Here is a 27,557-nt window from a genome sequence, read left to right on the forward strand (position 1 = left end):
AGAGAGTATTTATCTAAACTGTCAGATTCCAGCGAATCTTCTGTTAATTATTAAGCAAAGATTTAGAGAAATAAAAATATTCTAAAATATTAAACCCTGTAGGTTTGATATTACCACACTTTTGAGAATGCTGCCTGTTTATTCCAGTGTTACCTGAAGCTAACGATGTGATGGATGGTTTATCTTGTAAATTACTGACCTCTAGTGTCCTATCACCTGTATTTGCAAATCTTGGACACAAATTCTTAACAGCAGTGAAAAAGAGCCCTCTGTTTTGGGAAACGGCAACAAATATTACAGCAAATTATTGATATGTATGCATATAATGCATTTGGGGAATTAGCCTTTAGTGAAGGACTGTATATTTCACAGTAAATAAGTGACATTAGTGTAATTGAAAATATTTTTGGTATTTATGATTACTTTTACAGCAGTGTTGCCATTACTGTTTTATGAACTTGGAAGACTTAGAACTGAAGCAAAAGCCTCACACATTTTCAGCTATTGTTCTGGTATCTCTTGTAAAACCCCTTTGTGAGGAGCTGCCAATACTGAATACTGGAGCAAACACAGGATAAATAAAATGTAATTTCAAAATGAGACTGTAATATGAACAAATGAAACAGAAATGATGGCAGACAGGCAAACTGCAGTGTTCCTCCCCTTTCTAGCTACATTTAGTTGCTGCTACTCTTTAGTTGGTAAAATATTTATGGTTCACCTCCCATTTGCTCCCATTGTTCAGGACTCTGTAAAAGAGAAAGAAGAAAATTAATTTTTGGATTTGAAAATGATCTGAGAAAGGATAGAAGAAATTACCTTGCTATTTTATTTTGTATTTACATTCAAATTATTGAATTTAATTCGGAGATATTTTGCATTGCTTTGTGAATTAGGCACATCCCCATAAAGTATTATTAAAGATGTTTTTGCTAGCAATTTAGTGACAGTTAATGAAATTTTTCCAGTTCTGTTCTCTGTCATTTCACTTACTAGAAAAAATAAGTAGTATGTTTACTGTATCTTCATTTTTGCATTTTATATCACCTTTTTCTGCCCTCCAGGTGAAATATAAAGGAGCTGCTAAGAAAGACCTTTCCAACCCTCTCTATCAGCAGATGCCAGCCACAATTGACAGTGTATTTGCGAAAGAATTAATGCACCTTCAGAGCAAGGTACAATTTTAGAATTGCAAAAATGATTTTTGGATTAACTGTGTGTCAGAATAAGTACACTTTAAACAAAATACTTGAAAGGACACTTGATTGTCTGCTTGATTTATTTGGGTGAGCTTATCATCCAGAGTTTATCACCATAACTTCTTAAATTCAAAAACTGCACATTTTTAAAATGTTGACAATTTTACTTATGTTTATTAAATATGCATTTAAAAGTTGGTGATGCATTCATTGATCCAGTGAAACCTGTGAATACAATAAGGAATTATTGAATTTAGTGACATTGCATGGTCCTTATAGAATGGGTGACTCTTATGTAACTTTTCCAGTTGGGTGTTGTATTAACATATATTAAATGTAATATAAAATATTTGATGCTGAAGGCAAGAGAAAAGAAAACTGCTTTAATGACTTCTAAAGGCACTTAGTGGTAGCAGCAAATGTATTTCTGATGATCTGCATACTACTACTTAGAACAAATTTTATACAATTAAAATATGAAATCAAGTATATTGAATATAGTATAAAGCTTGTAAACAACCAGAAAAATAGTAATTTCTGGTTCAGTTGCCTTCAAGGACTTAAAAATATAATACCCTAAGAGTAGGCAGGTGACCCTTCACTTCCAGTGACCTCAGTGGAATTATGAATGTTAAGCATGTGTAAAATGAATGAGGGTCCAGATTTTCATTGTTACTCATTAGAATTACATCAAATAGATGGTCGTGGCTTTCTGTTCACCAAGCACTTCCATGGTTTTCTTGTTTTTGCTTTCTCCTCCCTTAAAGATAACTACATATGGTTTAAAACAGCCAGTGCATGAAGGGAACACCATTCTAAATCCATAATATTGATTGTATCTCAATATGCATTCTTGTAATGCAGTGACACCTTTTCAGACAAAGGAAAATATTAATAAAAAAAGAATGGACTAAAATTTCAGGACAGCTTGTGGAAAAATGTTTTGATATAAAATATTATGTTAATCAAGGCTATATTAAGCAAATACAATAACACATATTTTAGTTTTCAGAATTTGAAAAGGAACATATATACACAAGTTAAAGCACCCCAGTAGCTGAAATGACATTAATGTGACATTTCATTGTAAAGTGAGTGATTAGAGGAATTATAGTAAAAATAAAATTGGGAATTAAATTTGTGTAACATTTTTAAGCCATTAGCTTGATTTATAAAACATTAGTTAACTATTCTGCCACAGATTTGCTCCCAAATTCATTCCAAATTATTGCATTCTACATTTGTTTACCCAAATGAGGTTAATTAACTTTGGTGATGTGGCAGAAAAGATAAATAACTGAAACTAAAAATGAAACCATTGGTTCATAAAAAAACCCTTTTAAGGAAAAGACTGACATTTTTATTTGGTAGTTTTTGAAGGCTTTCTTCAATCATCCAACAGTTCTAGAGAAAAAATATGCATATAGGCTGAGTTATATTTAAGCAGAATTTTTTCCCACAAAATTCATACTATCCCCTTAGGAGTAGATGCGTTATAAATCATAATATACCATAAAACTTAAAGATACGCTGACACATTTTTCCAACTTGTGGTTTACTGCTGCAATGGACCTGAATTTAATGCTACTTTGAGAGAGCTCTCAGGGGATTTTCTAGTGAAAAATCTTCTCCACAGTATTCAAATCTAATCCATATTGTGCCTATCACTGCAGTACCTAAGTAGCTAATACAAGGATTTCAGATTTCATCTGGGTCAGGATATGGCAGAGGGGGCTTCTGTTGCATCTGTCTAGCTGGGACTGTGAATTTACAGGTCATCCCTTCAGGAGGAGGCTACAGATATTCCATAGGAAGGAGAGAGAACAGCACCAGCTGCCCATGGCTCCAGCTCTGCTCCAAAAAGGCTGCTGCAAACAGAATTGCAGTCTGTTTCTGAGTTGCAGTAACCTGATTTTAAAATAGTTCTGATTTCCCGAGAGGTGGAAAATACGAGTGTGTGTCCTTGTCCTCCCTACCCACACTAGAACAAATTTACACCTTTGACTCCCTTTTTATGCTTCTTGGATGCAATGCTGGGCTGGAATGCTTTTGTGGGCGGATCAAGCAGGACTCTCCTTGCTCTGTGGTGCCGTGTTCTTGGCAGGATCCTTGACAGCCTCACATGCCAAGCGGGTGCATTGGGGGTAGAGGATCATGATGGGGTGAAAGAGAGCCCCTGACTTTCCCCAGGCTGGCTGCTGGCACAGGCTGGGTGCCTCTGGCAGAGGATCTCCTTACACAGGTGTGTCCCCCACAAATGGGCTCTCCCCTGATGCAAAGTTTGCTCCTGAAATGGTGCTGCTGCTGCTGCCCAGCAGCCCTCTCTTCAGCCTACCTATATCCAGCCCAGTTTAGTAATTTGATACACAATTTCAAATCACACATATAATTTAGGAACTTGGAGGAAACTAGGAGAAATATCTTGTTTTACTCAAGGAGTTATACCGCCCCCCCCTACAGCTGCCCTCCACTGTCCTCTCCAGAGCCAACAGGCTACCACAGCACCCTTGACCACAGTGGCATTCTTTTAACTCTTGTGGCAATTGCCAGTGATCTCAGCTGAGCCAGGATCTCCTTCTTCAGGGGTCCTGCCATGCAGTGTCAGCACTGACATAAGGATCTTGCTGTAGTGGAGATTACAGCACTCTGACACATATGGTTCTCTTCCTGTGCAGCCTCTTCCCCATACTGGCTGTATTGAGTCATGCTCAATTCTGTCTTCAAGATACTCAGGAAAGCCTGAAACAAGACTTCCTGCTGGCTTTTGCATGAAACCCGTGTTTACTCTTTTTTGTTTTTTGTAGAACTGGAATGATAAAGGAAATAAATACCCATAGAGAATGACATCTATCCAAAACTGGCAAAAAAAACCCCAAACCAAAAAAACCCCAAACCCACAAAACCAAAAAAAAGAGAAAAACCCAAAAAATCCCAATGTTGTTTATGGGAAAAAATGTTTCAGGAAAATGAAAAAAAAATTTCACAGTCCCACATACTTGGGTGGCTTTTATAATTTAATTTTTTTTCTTCCTTGCAGAAAATTTGACTGTGGCCTTCTAAATGCCTTTCTTGAGAGTGAGCAACCAGACTTCCCCCTTCTCTCACTTTTATCATAGCGGTCCCCAGGGAAAGCTAAAAAGAGAAGCCCCTGTCATCACTGAATAACTTCACTTTCCTTACCAGCCTACAAAGTTCTCATCAATTTCCCTTCTTTTCACAGTGATAAAATAAATTTGATGAGAGCAATCTAGGTAGGGAGCCTTCATTTTGATTTTTCTGAAAGGAAATGGAAATTTTTGGAGAAATTGCAATATTCCTGTGGAAAATATTGCTGAAGGAAAATTTCTGATCATTGCTAGCTATGTGCCAAATCTTTTTCTTGTCCGAGGATCAGTATGCTGAATACTTCCTTATGTAAAACAATATTTTTTTTAATAATCACAAACAATGATAAAGATATTTAAAATTGCTTGGGGGAAAAATGTTGAAAAAAAAAAACACTTCATCACTTTTTCATCACTTCGTTTTTTGCCATAAGAAGTGATTGCACTGTTTTTCTTCTTATCTAAAAGGGATAATCTAAAGCAAACTGAAGGCAGTTTAATTTTCTACTTTGCACGGGGCAATATCTCAAAGAGTCAATGTTGAACAGTATTTCCTATTTCTTTATAAAGGTGATGAGCCAAGAGAATCTTAAGCAATGTTTTCAACTTCCAGAAGAAGTTTCAGAGGGTGTTTTTGTACTGCAATAAAAATTTTGTTGTTTATTGCATCATTTCCAATCATATTACACATTATCAATTTTTTTATGTAATTTTTCAGGATTTTTTATGGTAGGAAATGTAATATTCAATATTTTCTCTCTGTTATGGTGGTAGGTATTAGTCTTCTGGACTGCCATAGTTCTGTTTTATACAATTACATTGGATAACCTAATTCTCTATATGGAGACTAAAGTGATGTTTTTGGTGTTCTTGAATGTTTCCTTCTACGAAATCCTACTTTATGGATTTTAAGTTCAGAGCACATCTTAACTATAATGGACTTGACTATATATCTTGACTATAAATGGAAATGAAAATAAAAATGTAATAGGGCTTAATGTGTGCCAAAACAGGGGGCCAGGCAGAGCTGGGTTAAAGGAACACAAAACCTTCCTTAATGCAGCTTCCTATTGACACACTGGTGTAAAAGAGAGAAGAAAAATAAAAAATGAGTACTTACAAATTGGTTCAATCTGAAGTCATACCTACTTAAATAATTGCCTTGTATTTCTCAAGTTAATAAATGGCACCACCACAGGGTAAAGGTTATGTCAGTGACCTATAATGCTTGATCTCTGTGTAGAGTAGTTTCATATGTAGATTTGATTAAGGAAATTCAGTTTAGCTAAAACTTGAAAATCAGCATGATTTGAGAAATAAATGTATGCATACTAACCTATAAAAATAATGTTACTAAGGATGTTGATGAAATAATGATAAATATTTTTTCATGCTTACTTGGAAGCGATTTACAAATCTGGGAATAGTTCTGCACTAAACTGTCCCAAGCTAAACTAGACAGCTATTGAACCCCTCCTAGCCTAGGATTGCAACAAGACTGCTTCAGTGAGTTAATGAAAATAATGGGAAAAGATAGGAAGAACAGATGCCAAAGCAAGTGAAATATTGCTACATTAAGCTAAAGAAACGGTCATCCTTTCCCAAGACAGCGGATACTCATAATTTCTGCTAAATTTCTCATGCTGAGAGTTGATGTGTTACTGTGTTTTCATATCTTGGATACATAGCCTGTTCACCAAGGGAAAAATAGAGCTGTTGAACCAGCAAAATGGCAATGTAATAAAATATCTGTAAATTAGTAGATTTTGGAAGTAACCGTATGGGTCTTCTGTTTATAATGGCATTAAGAGAGGAACATCTTAAAAGTATAAGCAAGGAGAATTAGCAAAAGAGATTTTGTGGCATATGTTTGTATAGTAATTCCACTTTTGTGGGAAATGATTTGTTAGTGGAGCTTCAGTTGTGTTAAGGATTGTGTGCTTTTCCATTTGCAAGATGTAAACAGTGTAGGCAAGTTATGGACCCTGTTTCACTGTCAGTTGTGTTTGTTCCTGCAGAAGGCTGATTGTGCTAGACTGGATAAGGAGGTGGCACATTTTAAGGTTCCTGATTTGATACTTTTGTTCACATAGTAGCGGTGAAAAAATACCCTTCCTCCCTTCTTGTCTTAATGTCTCAGCCTGTGTATCATTTTGTAATCTGAGATAGTCAGGGCAGATACTAACATATTGCTTTGGGCACACTACTCTGTAACTCAGATGAAATCTTGCTTTAAGCAAAACCAGATACAGCATTTTCTCACAATTCTAGTATCCTGTCCTAAAAGAGTCTGAATCTCTGTAGTTGAGAGTTTCCGTCTCAAAACTTTCACAGTATTCTTTTATTGCTACCATGGGTTTTTGTGTCAATCCTTCTCGTCCTAATCAGCTTTCTATCTTATTTAATACTTGCTGTTTTCTTATGGATTATTTTAATGCTTGCTCATGAAAGCTATTAGAGAATGAATTTTCTTGATGGTTGCTACTTTTTAGGCATCTAAACCTGGTGAATTTTCCTTAATATAAGCCTAAGAGCTTCTGACAAGGATAAGTGTAAGATGAGCTTTTTAGGCAGTTGTAGTGTGTGAGTGTGTGTGTAAGTATAACACAGTACAGTGAAAGATGGATGAATGCCCAACAGAGTTCCATTTCTATTATAAAAGTAAAGGTGTTTATAAATTCACAATTCAATTCCATTTTCATTTACTATGATGACAATTGAATGTAAATATTATTTTTCTTTGTGAACCTGGGGCTAAGTAAAAATGCATATTGTGCTGGTTGCTTCCCAACAGTGGAAGAAATAGAACTGTGGGCAATGGGTTTATAATAAACAGTGAAACTGTTTGTTTATGACAAATGCATAAAATATTTTTTTCTCTGAAAATGGAGAATAATTATATAGCTGATTGCTTCAAGTGTGTTTAAAAAAAAAAAGCTGGCTTTTGATTATGTTTTCCCTGGGCTGTCTTCTCACCTTGTTAAGCTTAATTTTTGTTTGTGTATTACTGTTTCTTTCCCCTGTCTACTCATGCATCTGTTGCCATAACATAGGCAGAGAAATCTCACCGCTGACTATGCCTCATATGTCTCTGTTTTGGGTGGAAGCTGCTCTAATTTCAGTGTTCTGGACCCATGAAGGAGTTAAATTATTTATTAAGTTTCTTCCTGAATACAGGTAGACTACACCACTAGGTTTGACCTAGCTCATGTTATTATACCTGCTCTTCTCAGGTCACAAAAGTATAATGTTGCTCTTTTCAGGTTCTCTATAAACAAAAACATGATGCTGAGAAAGGATTTTCAGACTATGCACGTATGAGGGAACCTCCAGATGTTAAACATGCCATGGAAGTCAGTAAACACCAGAGTGATGTAAGTACTCTCCCATCTGAAATGAGTGTGCTTGTTTTGGGTAGATACATCTGCTACAGCTTACTGAAATGAATTGGACATGGAATATTTCCATATTTCCTTAGTTGCTATTTTTTATAAATTATTTGCTCTGAAGTAATTTAGGACATGGTATGTGTATAAAATGTGCTATGAGTAACAGTATATGAATTTTATTCTGAATGCAGTGGAAAAGGATATTTACTGTTTATCAATAGTAACTAAGTGCTATCACTTTGAAATAAAATTGCAGGCACAGTTTTTCTGAATTCACTTGTAGCTACTTTTGAAGTGCATAAAGTTCTTTGTTTAAATGAGCACCAGTGTTGTTTCAGTGTCCTCATCTGCCAGTACTTGGGCAGTTCTTCAGGGGTGCTGTGTAGAGGAGACAAGTGAGCTGTTTCTGCCCTGCTCTTGCACTCTTTATGCATATGAATAAGTTTGTTCTTATCTCCTGAATATGTATCAAGTGAATTTTCCAAAGAATTTAATAGACTAATAAATTATTTATTTTAAAGAATTTGAGCTGTAGTGTTCAGTTTGATGCCTGCACTGATTTATACCATTTGATCAAAGTACTTATTCTTTTAGTTTTATTTAGATAACTTACAAATAAATAGGAGTACTTAACAGTATTTTGAAAGTTGATTGCTTTTTTTTTCAGCTGCTTGTTAGCTTCCTGAAGTTCTGAAGGTTTTCACAATATCAAAACCTAAAAATGGTCTTTATATTTCTTATTAGAATCAGGTCATGTTTGATTTCATGGTCAAGCTAGCAAATACTAGCTCAATGCATCATTGCTTGGGGCAGAAATGCTGCCCAGATACAGATACAGACACAACCTTGAAGAAAAATTTATGTTAGTTTTAGGTTTTGTAAAAACTTACTTGTCAGAAAAATTTTAGGAGAAGATTGGTTAAAATAGTGATACCATTTTAAGGGGTACACAAAGCTTTTTAAGAATAGCTGATGTGTAACCTTAAAAGTTGTGATCCAGTTCCATTCTTTTTAGGTAACTAAATCAATTGAGGCAGGCATGTAATTTTACGGCACTTTTTTATTAGATAAATGGGACAATTTTTTGCTGCTAACAATGTAGAAAACATAGCTTGGATGTTAATTTCAAATTATCTTAAGTTTACCCCATCTTCTCCTACTAACAGTGCAACAAACGCTCTAAGGTTATGAGGGCTGAAAACTAAATGTCAGGGCTAGATGTATGTCTGTGTGCAGAATCTTGACAGCTGGCTGCTGATTAAAAGGCTGCTGGAAAACTTCAGGGAAGCATTATGTTTGAAGAATAATTTTTTCTGCTGCTGGGAAATACCTGCAATGGAATTCCCAGCAGTAATTTGCAACCTGCCTTGATTACAGAATTCCCTCTTCCTGTCAAACACTGTCCATTTCTGCTGTTGGAAGCATCAGGGTGTCATGCTGACAGAGCCTAGAGCTGGGAATGTGAATGCCTTTCCCCAGAAGCAAGAGGTTTTTTATTTACCTAGCAGTAGGAATGATGGTGAACTGCTAGAAAAGGAAATAATGGTGGAAAAATGTCTATCCCTCTCAGAGAAGGGACTAGGAGGCGCTAGGAGGAATATGAGACAAGTTCCTGTAGCAAATTCATCATACTCGGAGCGTTAGTATGCTAGTGCAAAACCTATTCCCCTTGTACAGCTGTACATCACCTGCTAATAGAATTAAGGAGAGCAGGTTACAGATGTGAGGATAAATGAAATGCAGTTGTTTCATCTTTCACCCTTAAAACAAGCAAAAAAAAAAAAAAGAAAAGGAAATGAAGGAAAGCATGGGAGGGAAGGATGTTTTGATAAATGAGAGCTTTTAACAGCATGTTAGAAATAATGAAAAAATATGGGGGAAATTATTTTCAGCCTGAGCAAACTTCAAAAAATCAAATAAGTCATCCAAATGCAACACAAAACTCTAACCAGTTAGTTTAATGTGTTTAAGAACAGATTCTTTCTGGTTGCTCATGAGTAGCTGCAGTGCAATGGACAAATACCTATCACACATAAGGGAGCAAGTTATGTAAATCTGGTTATTGCTCAGCAGAAGCACACATCTCTTGTGGGTAATATTTGGGCATCATGGTGCATAGCTGAGGATTTCTTCTTTTGTAAGTACAGGTTTAATTAAGAACCATGTGAATTTTCATCTCAGAGTCAGAACATGGAACAGCGAGCATCCCAAATATGGAGTATTTGTCTTTCCACACTATTTCAGGGTATCTGTGTAATCACAGCTTTGAAAGTGCAGAGAAAAGGAAGGGAAACTACTGGGCAGGTAGAAGGACAAAGCTCTTTTATCCACCATTCAGCACAGTTTACCTGTGGGAGCAGAATGCATGTTTACCTACAATGCTCTGCCAACTCAATTCAACCTTTACATGGAGGGTTTGCATCTAAGAGGATTAGGATGTGTTTAAGACTATTTACTCAGCCTTTAAATAAAGCTGACATTTATACTCAACTCTGTGAAATGTCCAATTTCCTTTAAAAATTAAAACTGTATTCAGCTCACCATACATTTGTGCTGACATTTTGAAACTGTCAAGTGCTGTAGGCCTTCACACCACTTTGAATATCATTAACATTCTGGGCATGTTTATACACATCATTAATATGTTTGGGCAGAAACTGGGTAACAGGAAAATACTGTAAAAACTCCTGAACAATGTGATCATGTCTAATAAAATAATTTTTCTCTTTTTCATACTTAGTCTGAAGAAAATTGCTCTCAAATGAACACAAGTAACTTTTCTAATGACAGGAAATATAGTTTAAAAAGAATTTAAATACTACATGATGCTTGAAGGCAAGCATGTTTATCCAAACCAGAGTACTTTTCTCTATAAATTGTGTTTGTGTTTTGTGAAGTGAATGTTAATGATGTGACTTTGGCACACAAAGTCATTTTCAGAAAAGTGAAGCAGGGACCATCAGCCTACTTTTTCTGTGCTGAGCTGATCAGTTAACTCATCTGGAAGTTTCCAAACCTGGGACCAAAACTAAGCGGTGGTCTTAAAACAGTGTCATATCACGTTTTTGCTTTATGTGTGTCTGAGCACCATGTGAATGGAAGGATGTAGTTCAATGGTGAAATGACATGACAGCTACATTTCTAAAGCAAAGAAACCATTTGCTGTGTTGGGTCCATGTGGAAGCTGCACACAGCATTTGATGAAGGTACTCAAAGCTGTGCATCATGATTTTGTCTGTTCCATGACCTGGTCCATCACTGGGCATTTTGAATAGGAAAACAATGTTAATATTTGTACAGCAGTTTAAATGTTCTGCTTTGTTAAAAGGACTGATTCTCCTCACAACATTACATCATATGAAATAAGGATGTGATCTTCTGATTTTACAAATAAGAAAACTGCAATACACTCATCTATGGACATTTAAAAGGCAGTTTACACATCTGATTTTAAGGCCCTGGTATCTTTTCTCTTATACTTATCTACAAAGAGTGCTTTTTTAGAAATATTAGTTGACAGCTGAGCAAACTTCTGATGTGTATATATACACTTTCCACTCCACATGAGGTCAGTAATGATAATTTTTATGTTTCACTCACCATCTAAATTTGAATATTTAAGATGTCTATATTGTCTTAGGAGTAAGTTGTTTTTCATTTTCAGGGTCTAAGGCAGTCACAGTCACACACACAAAAAACTACATTCTTTCTGATAAGACCAAATTAGCAGATCCTAAAGTGAATGTGCTTAAACATCATCAGTAACATACCCAAATGTTAATGTTTGTTTTGGGGCAGATCATGGTAAATTCAGGCTTCTTCCGTCTCTCTGTTCAACATCTGTGTTAGAAAAATCACCATTCACTGACAAACTTTCTGCTGACAGTGGTTGTCAACAGCAGGTCCCCCTGGACCACTTCCGACTGGTGCTGAAAATGATGTTTACTCCTGGTGTAATTGGGACCAATCAATTTTAAGGCCCATTACTGGAAAGGATGACTGCATCAATCTGTAATGGGCCAGAAATGTGTTTGTCTCTTTTACACAAGCCGGAAAACAGTTTTCAACATCATTTGAGCAGGAATTAGAAAAGCTGTTGCCAATGATGATTGTCACCAGCTAGCCATTTTCTTAGTGTTGATGGACCCCAAAGTGTAGATGAGAGGAAAGAGGGCAGAGACACAGCTGACAGGCCATTAGTTAGTGGCCTTAACAGCTCTTAGAAAATGCTAATCAGGGACAAACAGTAAGAGACAAATTCTTGTGCAGACAGGTGTGCCCAATTTCTCACTGAATCCTTAAGAGGGCAAAATGTGTCCATAGATGCTTGTGCATATTTGAGTAATTTATTATGTATTTTTGGGCTAGTTTGGTGTTGGAATAAATGAGAAGATAAAAGATTTCAAGAAAAGCCTGAATCTCTTAAACCCAGGTTCGCTTGGCTCACCATGTAGAGTTTGTTGATTGACAGTCTGAGATGTTTTGCAGCATTGTTAGAAATCTGTTAACTTTATGGCACTGAAGTGCATTCCACTGGTATTCATGTAAGGTGAAGCATCTTGCAGACCCTGCTGGAGTAACTAGATCAGCAAGTTTATCCTCAGTGGACCTTATGCATTTTATAAGTGCTCGAGGTTTAGCCTATTAAAATCAGTTTGGTAATTATGAGCAGGCCCTGAATATTCTCCATGCTTTGCAAAAACCAGTTGCAATTCACATTTGAGTATGTGAGTATGTAATCACATTTGGGATTAAAGATGAGAAATTATTTTGTTCCAGTTAGAGCTTCACAATAATATTCAACAATGTAACCACTTTTTATTGTAATTTCAAACTGGGTAGAAACCAGTTTTAAATTTAGTTAGTATCTGTAATTTAATGTTTTCAGCTTCAAAACTCAAGATGGTACATTTTTTTTCCTTTTTAGTTGCTCCTTCTTCCTTGCTTGCATTTCCCACTGGTTGGCCATAACTCTCCATCTAGGTCTTTCACTGCTGCTCTAAAATTGTTATCTCAATTACTTTTCCTATGCAAGATTCAGCTGGAACAATTTTTTTATATACTGTGGTCCTCGTGAAGTGGAGCAATTCTTGAGCCTTTGCTGGTTGTTTTTTTGGTAGAGCCTGAGCAATCCTTTGAAGTGAAGATTGAGTAAGGAAATTGTGTAATGACTGGAAATTCCAGTCAGGGTATGAGCCTTTTGGCTGAACTAGCTCAGGAAAAAGATGGCTCCTTCTCTGGGTGCTTCTGCTGTTTCCTTTCTTTTGTTGCTTTTCCTCCCTCATGGGCTTCTTCAGTTTCCATCTTCTGATGCCCATGGGTGCACACACCAAGCTGGTTGCTTTTCCCTGTCTACATCTGTTCCCCTTCTCTCACAGAATAGCTCTGGTTTTACTGTTCTAACATAGCACTATTAAAAAAAAAAAATCACTAGATGGAACAGAATAGCAGCTGTGTAATAGAGGCCAGCAGAGTGTCCCAATGGGAGAGGGTCAGCATCCAGGGATTGAGGTTATTCAGGAAATGGGAAACATATTTTTTCTTTCTTTGGCCTACCTCTGACAAACTACTGTTCTGCTGCATAACATTTTTATTCTCACTGGAGTATGACAAGCTGCAGAATGGAGCAAATATATATTGCAGACATTTGTAAAATGCTAGATGACTTTCCCTCAGACATAAGTAATAGGTATACTGGTTTAGGTGCAGGAAGAATAATAATTCACTCAGGGAAAGATATAGCAATTGGCCTTGCATCTAATATAATTGGAAATGGTGAAATATAAAGGACTGTCACTGTCTTATTTCTCCCCCCCTTCCTTTCCCCGAAATTAACCACAATCCATTATTTCATGTACTATATGATCATGTCATTTGGGAGCAATAAGTGACCACATTTCCTCAACTTTATCACCACTGTTCTTGATTCTCTGATGTTAAATTCACTACATTCCTAATTTCTATTTTGAGCACATATGCTGGCCCTTAATTTGCAATTTACATGGATCATAGGGTGCTATTCAGAAACCTGTTTCTGCTGCCTTTGTGGTTTTCACCTCACCTCATGTGGTCATTAGGATGAACAGCATATAATTAGCTAAATTCATGTAAAGTCCTGAATTGCAAATGCTTCTCTATACCTCTAGTTTCTTAAAAATTAGAGAAAATCTAAACATAACTAAAACAAAAGTTCCAGTGGTTTACACCAACTGGAAGAATCAACTTTTGTTTTGTATGTATGTGATAATTTGGGCTGAATGCATCAAACCTATTTATTTGTTTTTTTATTAGTGATTACACTAGTGTGTCACGGCAGATTAAAAATTATAAGATCTATTTGTGGGCAGGCAGCCAACAGTGAAGCCTGTTTAGCTTGTCTGCTTAGCTGAAGCCATATGGACACAAAATTACTTTCCTGTTGCATATAAGATATTTGCCAAAAAGTGAATTTTTTTCCTTTTCTTTTTGCAATACCGTTTCTATGAAGTATATTTGTCACTGACTACTGCAGTTTATGAGTTTGTTGCATTGTACCCAGAGTGAAACTTTACATTGGAAGTAGGAGCAGAGGTTACAATAAGAAACTTCAAGCTGAGAACTTTCTTGCTGATGAAATACTATCTTGAGAGGTTGATTAACTTTGTGAAGCAAAGATTTCCCAGTAAAGGATGAAATATTTTTTTACTTTCTATTTCCTCTAAACTTTATGTTCTCCAACTTCTGCCTGAAACTTCAATTTGTCAGACACTTTTGAATGCCAGGAACAGAATGTCATTAAGAATAATTCAATAAGACAGCCCTTGGAAATTGGCTTAGATTGGCACATGTGCTAGGGCAGGAAGAAGTGGACAAACCTTGAAGAGGGAAAACCAGTATAACTTATGGAGCTCTATGATGTCCCTGAGGTCTGTGCTGCTCCTGTGATTGCTTTGCTAAATGGAGGATATTTGGACTCTCCTATCTGTGGTTGAGCCTTCTGGCCAAAGGTTCCTGAGCCCATTCATTTGGGTTGTGACTTTGCACAAACAGAAAGAGTCAATTGTGTACTCAGAATGCTGGAACACTCAGCCTTCTTGTTCCCATAACTGTGCAAAGGAGCAAGTAAGTGGCGTTGTGGGGATGCTGGGGTGGAGTTGTATCATTGAATTCCATATGAGCTACATGTCTGTCTAGTACTGACAAAGAAACTCATTATGACAGAATTACAGTTTCTCTTCAGTGTAGCTGCAATCTGCTGAGCTGCAGTACTCAGTATCAGAGGAGGAGCTAATTTATATTAAAAATGGGTACAACATAGTAAAAAAAACCCCTATACTCTTAAAAGTCCTGTGAAATTTTATGGTAAAACCTAATATTTGTGTCTTTGCAATGCTTTTAATTTTCCACTGTGCTTCTAAGCAAAACTAGTTTTCTTTTTCAAATTGTATTTTATGCTTCTGAATTTTTTCCTTATCATGTTGCCTTGTGTGTGGGTCTTACCTTACAGTCCCTGTCAAGCAGAACTCTGTTGGAATAAATTAGGTGTAGTTCTCTTTAGTTTGATGTCTGATTTGACCAGTCATTCAAAGCTTATATGTAGACTTCAAACTTTATTGTTTATTTTAAACAAAACTATGTTTTCTTTGACAGGTATCTTATAAGAAGGATGTGCAAGATACTCATAGGTACACTGAAGTGCTGAACAGACCAGACATAAAGAAGGCAACTGAGATAACAAAGATAATAAGTGATGTATGTTCTCCTTTTATTCTCTTTCTATTTTTTAGATACGTATTTTTTTTCCCCAATTTTGATCAGATTTTTTTTTAGAATGCTACTGGAATTCTCAGATGTTTTGAACAGAAAATGTGCACCCACAAATCTGCTAGGGAGATTTGATTAAATGAAATCCAAACATAACCAAAACAAACCAGTCTTGCCCGGCAGGCTAGAAAGCTATGGTTTTCTCCTTTTTAGGTGTTGACAGTAAGATCTTTGAATCATTGGTAATTGATGTAAGGACAACATGAAAATTGTTAAAGTTGGTTTTGTTTCAGCTTTATTTGTGATAACCATTCTCAAGATAAGTCATGTGCTTGTATGCTATACTGCAGTTCAGAAGACATCCCAATCCTTTTTTTACCTTGGTATAAGAGAAACTGGCATCCCAGTATACCCCTTCCTTTTCCCATCTCATCCATGAGTGACAGGAAAATGTAATTCCCTTCTGTCCTTCCAAGAGCTGTTCAGATGCTGCTTCTTTCATGGGGGCTCTCCTCCCTGAACTCCCTCTCAAATTCTTTGCCCTTCCACTGTGGCTTTGGCTAACAGACAGGTGAAGGAGCACTTTAGGAAGCAGCAGTGTGTGATGCAGTTCAGTATTGTATTGTAGACAAGGCAAACAATATATATACTTAAAGCACTGAGTCAAGTTTTTAAGTAGTTAATTAAATGTGAGACTGACTGGGCACATTTGGAGAGACAGATTTAAGAGATTGAAATTCACCTTTCAATATTCAAGATTTTTTGAAAACCAAGAACTTCTACTAAGTGTTCTACAGCATTCAAATTTACTAATTGCTGTTCAAGTGCTCTTAGAATTAGAGTGGCTTTGGGACTTTTATTTCTTCCAGTCTATTCTTATGATGTGTCCTTGCTGATTCACAGTGCTTGAGTAATGCAAGAAGTCTGTTCTAGGCAATGGGTAATTTGGGTTGTGGCATTGCAAAGCACCTATTGTTGATTCATCTGTGTTTTTTCTGATGCATTGTGGGGAAAAATTGCAGCAGTTTGCATGGCAGGCAGTTCAGCTGCAGAGATCAGGTAACATTAACCTTGCGGGACTAATTCAGCTCTGTGACACCAGCGCAGTCTCACTGACATCCAGCGAGACCGCAGTGCTAAAAGCGAGAGCAGAATTTGACCTCACAGTTCAAAAAAGTTGCCCCTCAGACTAGTTTTATTTCAAGACTACTTTCAGCTGCTGCAAATCATCTTGGGTTAACTGTAGACTCTGTCATAAGAAATGCTGAGCCACTGTGACTCATGCTGCCTTGATCGGGAGGACAGTATTTCTCTGGCTGAAGCTGTGCATTTGGTTAAAATTGAGTTTTGTGAATGCTGCACATTGTGTTTTACAATTAATAAATATTGTATTGTTAAGGAGCTGAACCCTGAAAGGGCTTTACTCAGAGCTGATTAGAACAGCAGTGTCAATGCAGACCATTATGTGAGACTTTTTCTTCCAGCTTTAATGCTTACATTTCTCTTGATAAAAGAAACCCAAACAAATTATTAGTGATTCTTATTCCCCCCCCCCCAATTTTTTTTTTTTTTTTAATTTTTAAGGCAAAGTACAAGAAAGGAAGGGGAGAGCTGAATAAGGAGTCTGCTGTGCTTGGAAGACCTGATTTTGAACATGCTAAAGGAGTTTCAAAACTTTTAAGCCAAGTAAGATTCTCCATCATTTTACAATGATTTAATCCAAATATCTCATTCCTAGTAATGCAAAGAAATGCTTAGATTTTTAGATGATTATCTCTAATGGCCTTGAAGATTATGTTCTCAAACTTTTCATTTAACATTGCAATGACTGGTAAATTTTGGATTCTTAGGAAACCAAATGCACATTTTGAAGCAAAAATACGATGAACTTTGACTACAACTTTTCTCTTGTGGAGATGGTGTATATTTATACAGATTTTCTAGGATTTCTAAAATATTAGCTGTATGTAATTTAGAGGCAAATTTTGCTCCTCATTTAGTTTGAGTGGAACCTTACTCTGTGATTAATCCCACTGAAGTAACTGAGGTCTTTTGTGTAGCTGCTTGCTAATGTGAGTAATGGGATCTGAATTTGGCCTGACATGTAAACCATCCGCCTTCCTTCCCCCTGAAACTGAACCTTTTATGTACTACTGTTATATATTAACCTAAAAAAAAAAGGCCTTAACTAAAAAGAAATCTGAAATAGAAATATTCCTTCTTCGTCTTAGTAATTTTCTACTCATAAGATGTACACGTAAGATCTCTACTACAGATCATCTTGACATTGTGAGAACAGATTTTTCACTGCTGATCTGTTTTTTGGGGGATTTTTTTCCTTTACCCCTCCCTTTTTTGTCTCAAGTAGTTCTTTAACAGTGCCTTGCATAATCCTTGCTAGTAATCCTGTCCAGCTACCCTTGGAGCTTTTGAAAACCCAGGAACTGCCCTCCTGTAAGAGGAGGATAGTGCCCTTTGATTGAAGAAGGCTGTGTCAGCCTTCTCAGAGCCAAAAAACCTTTCAAGTGTAAATAGTGTATATTCCAGGACAGTCTCAATATCAGTGATATGTAAAAAATACCTGTGATTTGGCCAGATACTCAATGTCTTCCCTAGAACTAGCATAGAATGAGAATAATGTGTCATAGAGAACAAGCTGAAAAACAGTGCAGTGTCTGCAGGAGGTAGAGCTCCTTTTGCTGTTATCCTTAGATACCTGCTCCATTCACACCATTGTAAACTTTGAAGTATTACACAAGGAGAAAAAGAAGGAAATAAATATTTTTTATTGCTTTGTTGGTGATGTGCCCAGAATCAAAATGAGTTTGTGTTTTTCAAATAGATTTCTGTCTTCTATTTTGTAGTGGATCATATTCTCATTTCTCTGCTGATGGGAAAGTCTGCTAAGAGATTATTTTGTGTTTAGCATTGTGCAGGCTTGGAAGTCAGCCTGTACTTTCTAGCAAGAGCCACTGTGATGCTGCTCAGACCTGAGTGTCACTTACAGGAAATGGGACTGTCATTTAGCAAACATGTTCAATGGTTTTTAAACGGGTCCATATCCAAATTTAGTGTGTAATGTCCTTTACATCTACTCAATGGCTGCCTACACCCTCCTGTCCTTGCAGCTCACTCCTTTGAGCTTGCAGCTGCCTGTTTTTGCCAATGAGACCAAGCTGTAACCTTTTCCAAAAGCCCTCTCCATCTTCCCAAGCCTGGTACCCATGAGATTGTGGCCAATAATCACAAGTGAAAAATATCAGCTGGATCATGGGGTCCTGCAGGCTGCTGAGCCAGCTACGTGGAAGGCTTCATCAATGCACATTTTGTCTCAGTTTTATTAGATGTGCTTTTTATCTTGGACAATGCAAGCTGCATCTGCAAATGCTTTATAATAGGGCCTCTTCACTGCCAGGAACTGGGATGGCAGCAGTTCTAGTTTAGATCTTCTGTGGAAGGCAGCATTCACTGTGCAATTTTAACTTCTTTAGAGAGTCCAAATAGTGCAGAAGGTGTGACGGGAAGGGAGAAGGTGAAAAAATCTATCTTATGTTTGGTTTATTTGTAAAGAAGATTCTTATTAAACCTTGGTGGTCCGAATTCTGCAGTCACTGGCCCTGGATCCAAGTTTTGGGATCCTTTCCTGCATGTTTCTCTCCTCAGTCTAAGCTGCTGTTGCTGCTTTGCAGTGTGTGTGATGGGGACTGTGCTTTCAGAAGGGGGACAGCACCTCAGCCTGACACTGGAGGGTGGAGGGTGCAAATGCTGGGCAGTTCTCAGCAGCAGGGAGGTGCACTCAGCAATTCCCCCACGTCCTCTGAAGGGAAGGCAGTGGCCATGAGTTGTCTAATGTTCTTATATATTTTTTGAATCATTATAACACTTGGACACACTAATCATAAATCAAGAGCACAGAAAAATGAGGATGACCCCTGTGTCCAAAGAGCAGGGTGGTGGGGCAGGACGAGGAATGCACCTGTGCTAGAGGAGAGAAAGAGACCTCAATACAGGTCAGTCATTTCAGTCCTCTTCATGCAAGGATCATGAAACAGGTTTGTAACACAAAATATAAAAATAGTAAAGTTAATGATCTCTTTATTGTCTCCAGACTTTCTGGCTTTTAGAGTTTCCATTTGTTTCTCAGAAAATGGGAAGATCATAAACTTTTTGTGTTGAAAGTTGATAATTTCCCTTAATTGCATGAATCTATAAGCTGCGACATGCAGAGAAATATTAGTTATTTGACCCTCACAGTAAATTTGCAAAGTTGACAATTCTGATGGATGTAATGGGAAGAGAAGATGATAACATGTTTTAATGTGGTGCATATGGGTAGGTAATTTAGGGAGTATAGAGAACAGGAGCAAGAAGAGGTCAGGCAGTGTGGGTGTAACGAAGGGAGAAAGCAATCAAGGCAAGCAGGAAAGCAAACAAAGCGAAGAAAATAGTGTTAATGTTTGACTGGCACTCAAGGCTCTACAGAAATCACTGTTTTCTCTCTCTCTCCTTTCTTTCCTTTTAATTTTTTATTTAACAAAGCTTTTGACAACAACAGCAGCAAAAATAATAGCTCCCAGAACTAGTATATTTACCCACAGCATGTGGTAACCCTTTTCTGTTGATTTTAAATGAAATTTAAAACAGAAACTGTGTTAGCCCTTGTGAAAACATGGAGCTTGTCAATTTGCCGAGTGTGCATTGTATAATTTGGGCTATTTTTTTTCTATTTTTTAATTAAAACAAGCTCTTGTTCATGCCTTCTTTATGTTTTTAATGCATTTTATTAGCTTTTTCAAAGAGCTGCTGATATGAAGTATTCCTCTTATGGTGTTCAGTAGCTGGTTTTAAGATAAATAATTTTGGATATTCATATTTGTTGCTGAATCTGGTGCTTATTGTTTTAAGGATAAAATTGTTAGAGGTAGAATGTTTTTCAAAATGCACCTTCTTTGAGATTTTCAGTAACAACCCAAAGAGCCTAGAATTTTCTCAGTCTTTCTTTGCCTTAAACTCTGCTAGTGCTTTTAGCAATGAATGTTTCAATTTTGCTCTTTGTTTATGCTACATTTCCTTCAATATATATGTGCTCTGACAGGTTTTTTCCCTTTTTAAAGATGGTTTCATATGGTCATGAGGAAATGCTTTAGCTGCAAGTGTCTGCTTCATCATGGGATCCCAGTGGTTGAATGATTCAATTTTTGTAGTTTCTTTGTAAATCTGAACAGTGGGTGATGTCATCCACTTCTGAAACTGAACACTCCCTGTGTGAACAGCTTTGAACTACAGATTTGATTTAGGAATGTTGCTGCTAAGCTTCAAAAGACACTGCTCTGTCCAGCTGCAATTCTGACTTTTATAGGTTTTGTGCAAGGCCGATGAGAAGTTTGTTTATCCAGGCCTTATTTAATTCCAGTTTGGTTTTTCAGGGATTTTGTTGTGATAAAAGGCTGCAGAGTCTGCTCTTTCTTAAGCAGTCTTTAGAGAGCAACCTCCACGCATTTCTTTTAAATTAACCCCCACCATATAATCTCTAAAAAAATAAACAAACTTAAGACTTTAATGAAGATGGTAAACAAGTAACTGTCCTTTTATGTCCTCATGAAAGTAAAGCTCTTGGTTAATGATGAAATTTGTAGATAAGTGTCCACTAACAACTGTCAATTCTACTCCCACTTGTTTGCTCCTTCACCATATTATAGCCTTGCTAAGACCTCCCCCCTTCAGATGGTTTAGAAATTATATGAGGTATTTCTCTTCCTTGTTTTTATTCAGAACCCTTTCTCTCAGGCATGTTTCCTCTCTTTAAACTGCATTTACCCTGTTCAAAAGGATGATGAATTCTGCGTGGTTTCCTCAACCATGACTCATCCATGGGCTTGCTCTTCTTTCTTCACTCTCTCCCACCCCACGCTTCCTTTCAAAAGGGAGAAAGAACCAGAAAAATGTTGTTAAAAGAGAAAGTATACATCTACATAGCTGTCAATGCAACAAATCCCCTATGGCAGGTCAGTTAAATGGCTGCTGGAAGTGCTCTGGAGACACTGCCAGGGTTGTCTGATATTGCTGCTGTGCTCCGCTTTGCTCAGAGTGACCTGTGTGATGGAGAGGGGAGCAAAGGCAATGAGCTGAGCAGCCAGGGCAGGCAGCAGGGCCTGGGGCTGTGAGACAGCCCTGCTGCAACCAGAACATTTACACTCACCGTGATTAGGGGATTCCTTTAGTTTTGAAACCCTCCCGCACATTAGGACATGGGGCCCTGTGAAGAGTGGGTTCACTGGTCCCCCCTCTGTCCTTCAGTGGCAGCAGTGTGATCAGAAGTGACTCTAAAGAGGGTCTATTACAAGAACCTGTGGATTGAAATGTACTGCTAAAAATTTTTTAATGATGGCATGAAATGACTGCAGCTGGAAGATGGTAAGCCAGTTGTGAGCAGAGGTCCCTTTGGCACCAACGCTTTCCCACTTAACAAGAATTTCCATACCATGTTGTGCATTTGGTCTGTGTGCACTGTTTGTGGCATTTATTGGCCAGGAGAAGGCAGCCTGCAGTAGTTGGGTTTTTTAGTCTTATGCTTGGTGTTGTTGTCATGTGGATAAAGGAGTAAAAGACAGTTTTGCTCACCCAGCTGTCTTGATCTCTGGCTTTTTGAATGGCATATTATAGCACTGCCTGATTTTCATTAGAAGGCAAATTTTGGATACACCTTTTAAGAGAGAAGAGCACTCTGATTTATTCCTTCACTGGTTATACAGAGCATGGATTTTCTTTTGTATTCAGATAAATGCTTTTGCACTTGATCCAATGCCAAGGCAAATATCAAACAATATAAACCAGATGAATATACCAAAAGGCAATAGATACTCTCTTCTGCTGTTAGTGTGAAAAATTATGAAGTTCATCATGTGTTTAGATAAAGTTTCTCTTTAAAAGTAACAATGTTTTAGAATTCCCTTGCTTCTAAAAATTAACTAAGTGCTGGAATAATAATATAGTGCTTGAACATATATGGCTGGTTCCTGTTTGTGTAGCTTAGTTTTGGTTTCTTGTTATCCTGATTAATGAAATAGTGGACATTGTGGGTAAAGATAATGAAGTTGCATAAGCTGAATCATGTTGAGGGTCTTTTGAGGCAAGGAAGAACTGAAAAGGAAAAAAAAAAGCCTCTTCCCACAACTAAGGCTGGGGAAAAAAACTGAAGATTGTTTGAGGTGGCTTAACCACTTTATCAGACATTCATGTGGGAATAGAGAAAAAAGGAGTGGGGAAGAATCCATGTATTTATTTAGTGCAGAGCGTGGTAAATTATAATGGATGTTGCATAGGCTCAGATATCAGGTGTCTGCCTAAAATTCATGAAAGCAGCATAAGTCAGACTGAACTTTATTCTCCTCCATTATGCCCAGCTGTTGGAAAGAAGCAGACATGTGTTCAGAGTCTCCAGATGTTGGATGATCTCTCACAAAGGGAGAAAAGGAGGGAGATATTCTGTTTGTTCAATTTCATATTTTCAAATTCTGAATTCAGTTTTTCAGCATGTTTTATGGAATTTTTGTGACTTATTTACTTTTAGTGCCATTGTCTCCATATTTATGTATGGCTGTTTCCTCTTACAAGTATTGTCATTCCCCCTTTTTCTTTTGAACGAGAAGAAAAAGATGGTGAAGGTGAAGGCAGGCAGTAATTTAATTATGCTTTCCAGCACAGTAATGAGGTGGACATTATCCCCAAGAAAGGACTGTACTACAGAGGGATTCCTCAGTGTCCTCTGGGAAATTTCTGGCAAAATTAAAAAAAAGACCTGGCAGTACTGGTGGCACTCTAGCATAGTGAGAGTGACATGACCTGGTGGTGGGAAATTTGATTCTTACTTCCTACTTTCAGGTGGCTGAAAAATGTACAAGTGATTTGTCTTACAAATGTTACGATTTATTCACCTTAGACTTTTTTTTTTTTTTTTTTTTTTTTTTTGTTAAAACCACAGTTTTGATGTTAATTGTGAATTGAATGAATCTTAGTGGCTAATTATTATTGCTGGTCAGAGAGTTCTATTTGATTACTCATGTGAGTGATATGGTCTTGTTTCTGTTTTCTTTTTATGAGTCCCTCCACACCAGTAATCACATATCACAATCTTAAATTAAATTAAATTTTAGTAAACATCAGATACATAAAACTTAATTTGAAACCAACACAAGACTGTCACAGGTATGGGTAAACTGAGTTTCTTTAAATTTTGTTTAAAGGTTTATGAATAAAGTAATTGCATTTAATAAGCTTCTTTGTAGTCTGAATTCTCTGCCTGTTTTAAGTGCTACATGTTAATATCAGACATGTTTGTTCTGTTGAAAGGTAAAATACAAAGAGAAGTTCAGTAAGGAAATGAAGAGTCACCAGTACAATCCTCTTGACTGTGCTTCCTTCAAGCAAGCACAGATTGCATCCTCCTTGGCAAGTGATGTAAGTTAATTTGCTTTGTATTTTATGTGCATTTACATGCTGAATAATCTAACGTTTCTTCACAGGTAGAATTTATTTTTTTCATCTTATGAATTCCTCTGAGCTACAGTGTCTGCTATACAGTGTGTAGCAGGTACAGCATGTTACTAATTTCTTCCTCTGCTTCTGACTGAGGGCCTGAAGAGTTTTTCATAACCATTTCAGATAAGATTCGTCTCGCCTAATTTTGTTTGTCAAAAGGTGTGACCTCTTACTCTGAGCTAATTGCCTTGTACTTGGTCCTTTTTATTCAGAAAGAAATAAACAGGTCTAGAGGTCAATTCTTCTCACCTGTTAGAGGTGCCTGTCTTTAGAGGAGCAAAGTTTTGTCATCTCTCCAATGGTTATAGAAGGAGGTTACATGAGCAGTTCAGATTTGGATGTCTGTGTTTTAGACTTCATTCTTCTGGTTGATCTTCTCAATGGCACTACCAAATACAGCAGTCACTAGGTTCAGCAATGGGTGGCTGCTGCTGGAGGCAGACTGGAGAAAACATCTATATTGAGTGATAGTGCTCTTGGGATGATATATTTAAAAGTATGTTTAATGCTAAAAATGCCATCTCCTTTTTGAGGCTGTGATCCCAGAGAGCCAAAAGACAAGCCTTCTTTCTGTAGTCCAGCATTTCTGAAGTGTGAGGTACCATGCAATTGGAACAGGAAAGACTGGCTCTGGGAAGCGTACAGAAGATTATGTAATTATTTCCAAAATCTAAATATGTAGTAAAAAATCCGTTGAAGCAGTTCTCATTATAAGAAATGGGCAAACTGAAGTGAGGAACATGATACATGTGTGGAAATGACTAAAGGTATTAGTTGAAAAGATTTCTCATCCAAGATAGGTAAGGTAGCTAGTTTTCTTCCTGTAAAGTTGCACATACAGATCTTCAGCTCTACAGGTTTTCCATTCTCAGAAGAATGGAAAATCCTACTGTAGGTTGATGGGATGTTACTTTCTGCTACTTCATTAAGTAATTATCTTTTGCCTTAGGCCCCCATATGACTTATATTTGCTGCAAGCAATCTATATTGGATAAAGTGTCCAGGAACCCTTCCCTTTAACTGCAATATATCAAACTTCTAAATTGGATGGTGTGATTCCTGATAAGAATTCTAATTCTTTAATTCTAATAAGAATTAAAGGTGTTTAGAATGAATAGACCCAAAGTGTTGAGGAAGACATTCTTGATTTAAGTAGAGGGTGGGAAGGGAGGGGAGAGGAAAATAGAAGAAAATTAATTCTAGCCTGAAAAGTGATAGAAAGTGTGATTTTGTTGAAAATGTCCTTGCTTGGAGGAAAAGTTTGAGTAGTTCCTAAGTACTTACTCAGCAGAATGAGTCCTACATTGGTCTTTCCTTTTCTTTGAAATAGTAGTAGATGACCACCATCTAGTGGCTGGGAGAGATTGTTCAGGCGAGCACTTCATGTTTTGTCTTTCTGAATGGTCACACTGTAATACAGAACTGTGAATTATTTTATTAATCTTTAGTTTGCATAACATGAATTTTCTTTCCAGGTGAACTACAAGAAAGATTTGGAAAGCCTACATGATCCAGCATCTGATCTACCAAACCTGCTGCACTTAAACCATGCTTTATATATCAGCAAAACACAGAGTGATGTAAGTTGCCTTTTTAAGAACGACCTGAAAAATAAATCTAGTAAGGAATGTGCTATGTATAGTCATGGTAGGAAACACATTTTTGCTCTCAAATATAGTGGGAAATAGTGTTGTAACTGTAGTAGATGAGAGGAGTAGTGAAGAAAAACAGGTTTTTACGAAGACATATTTCAGTTATTAGAACAGATAATATATACTATGGAAAAATCACACAGACTTCTGATGTTGAGTGCTTCTTTTCATATGTCTGAAACATTGACTGTTTTTCTCTTTGTTCTAAGACCTAAAATACTTCTTTCCTTGCAAATCTCATTTTGCATAAGATCTTGCTGTCATCTGCAAGTGTCTGTACAGAAGTGGCCATTGTGCTAGTTTCATATTTGGACTTTTTTCATGAATGGCCTCTGGAGTCTTAGCTTACTTCTGGGCTTCTCTGGCTAAACTTTTTCTCCTCCGGACTGTCTGACTCTTTCTGACTCTTCCTGCACTGTGTCAGATAAATAGGCACGTGCTCCATTCTGCCATGTAGCAAGACATGGCCCTTGATGGGGCTGGTGGTCTGATACATGATCCTGGTGGGAGTTGAAGTAGGAAGGAAGAGCTAGGAAACTCTTGGCTCCTGTGCTATGATGAAGGTTCTTTCCCACTCCAAGAGCACCTATGCTGCATGTCTGCTAGCTGGGTAGCTGCATTTGCTATTTTTACTCCAGAAAACACAGCAGTCCTGCAGAACTACTGCAGAGAGGCACGAGTGGGTGGTGTTGGGAAGGAAGGAAACTTGCTCTATGGTTGGCAGGAGTTGAGTGTTTCATAGACAATTAACTCTCATGAGTAGGAGCACACTGGGTCATCTTTTGAGTCAGTGCCTGCTTATGTCTAAAATAATCAAAATAATCCATCTATATTTGATTTTTATGTGTTTTTTTTTTTTTTTGAGAATTGAAGCTTTTTTTTTTCTTTTTGTCTGTCTTACTCCCTCTGTGAAGGTAACACTGACTATCCCCTTTTGTATGAGTAATGAATGAGTTGTAGTCTTTTTCTGCCTGCATTCTTCATGCACTTTTTGGCCCAAATCTAGTTTCCTTCTAGCGTATGGTAAGATTGGCAGTCTTTTTTGCTGATTAAATGAGTCCATCTCAGTCAATGGACTTCATCAGTTTATCATCTTAGCTCTAAGGATTTAGAAACCTGGACTTTCCCTTGAGGCAGATCACATCTTGCAAAATGTATTTCTTTCTTTTGTCCTGGAGGGGTTGGTTCATAATGTCCATGCGCTTGTCTGGCAACTCTGTAAATACTAAACCTATGATTTTTACATTGTCCAGATCCTGGAGGATATTTTTATTTTGTTCAAGAAGACAAATGCTTTGTCAATCCCTAAGCTCTCCACTAAATAGTTGTCTTTTAAAGAAATCCCATTTTTACAGTCCTTCTCAGGTTTGACCTCCCCATGTCATCACTTTTATTTAAACACAGTTTATTCTTCTGCCTTTCTCCAGTACATTGCTTGTGTTCTCCTTAGCTCTCCACAGCTCATACCAAATCTGTTTTGTAATCTGCCGCCATTGTAAAAAACAGTCTAACTGACTTATTCCCTGTGTTAACTGATTTCCAAAGACTGTTTTCTTTTTCTTTCTTCTTTTCTTTTTCTTTTTTTTTTTAATTTTTGTTTGTTTTTTTTTTTCTTTCCCCTTCTGAAACAGAGCTGGTTGGTAATTGCCTGATTTTTCTGTTTCCCTGCAGTATACCTTTCTCCATTGAAACCTATATGGTAAATTAAACTCATAAACTGATATTGTTGATTGAATGAGTGGTTTTGCTTATTGACCTGAAGTGTAGAAGTGTGTGCACTTTATAAAGCACTTACACTGTAATTTCAATGCAAGGGTGTTATACAAGTCAACTTCCATGGGAATAAATGCCAACAGTTAGGAGGAAAGCTTGATGGGCATCTTTGGACATAAATAAACTGATTTGAACAGGTCAAACTCATCTTGGTTTTAT

General features: G+C 37.2%; 1 protein-coding gene across 4 annotated transcripts in view; it reads left to right on the top strand.

Annotated features, from left to right (window-relative positions):
- NEBL (nebulette) overlaps positions 1–27,557 on the top strand; it is a 246,373-nt gene that overhangs the window by 163,613 nt on the left and 55,203 nt on the right. For 2 of the 4 annotated variants that reach the window (XM_074535148.1, XM_074535154.1), the window contains exons 4-9: positions 1,065–1,175; positions 7,567–7,677; positions 15,322–15,423; positions 17,020–17,121; positions 23,785–23,892; positions 25,449–25,553. The exons of the other annotated variants lie outside the window; for them this stretch is intronic. In XM_074535148.1, coding sequence (XP_074391249.1) covers positions 1,065–1,175; positions 7,567–7,677; positions 15,322–15,423; positions 17,020–17,121; positions 23,785–23,892; positions 25,449–25,553 — 639 coding nt within the window. The remainder of the gene's footprint in view (positions 1–1,064; positions 1,176–7,566; positions 7,678–15,321; positions 15,424–17,019; positions 17,122–23,784; positions 23,893–25,448; positions 25,554–27,557) is intronic. 4 annotated transcript variants of the gene reach the window in all.

The sequence above is a fragment of the Zonotrichia albicollis genome, chromosome 1 (genome assembly GCF_047830755.1).
Source record: "Zonotrichia albicollis isolate bZonAlb1 chromosome 1, bZonAlb1.hap1, whole genome shotgun sequence".
Classification (NCBI taxonomy): domain Eukaryota; kingdom Metazoa; phylum Chordata; class Aves; order Passeriformes; family Passerellidae; genus Zonotrichia; species Zonotrichia albicollis.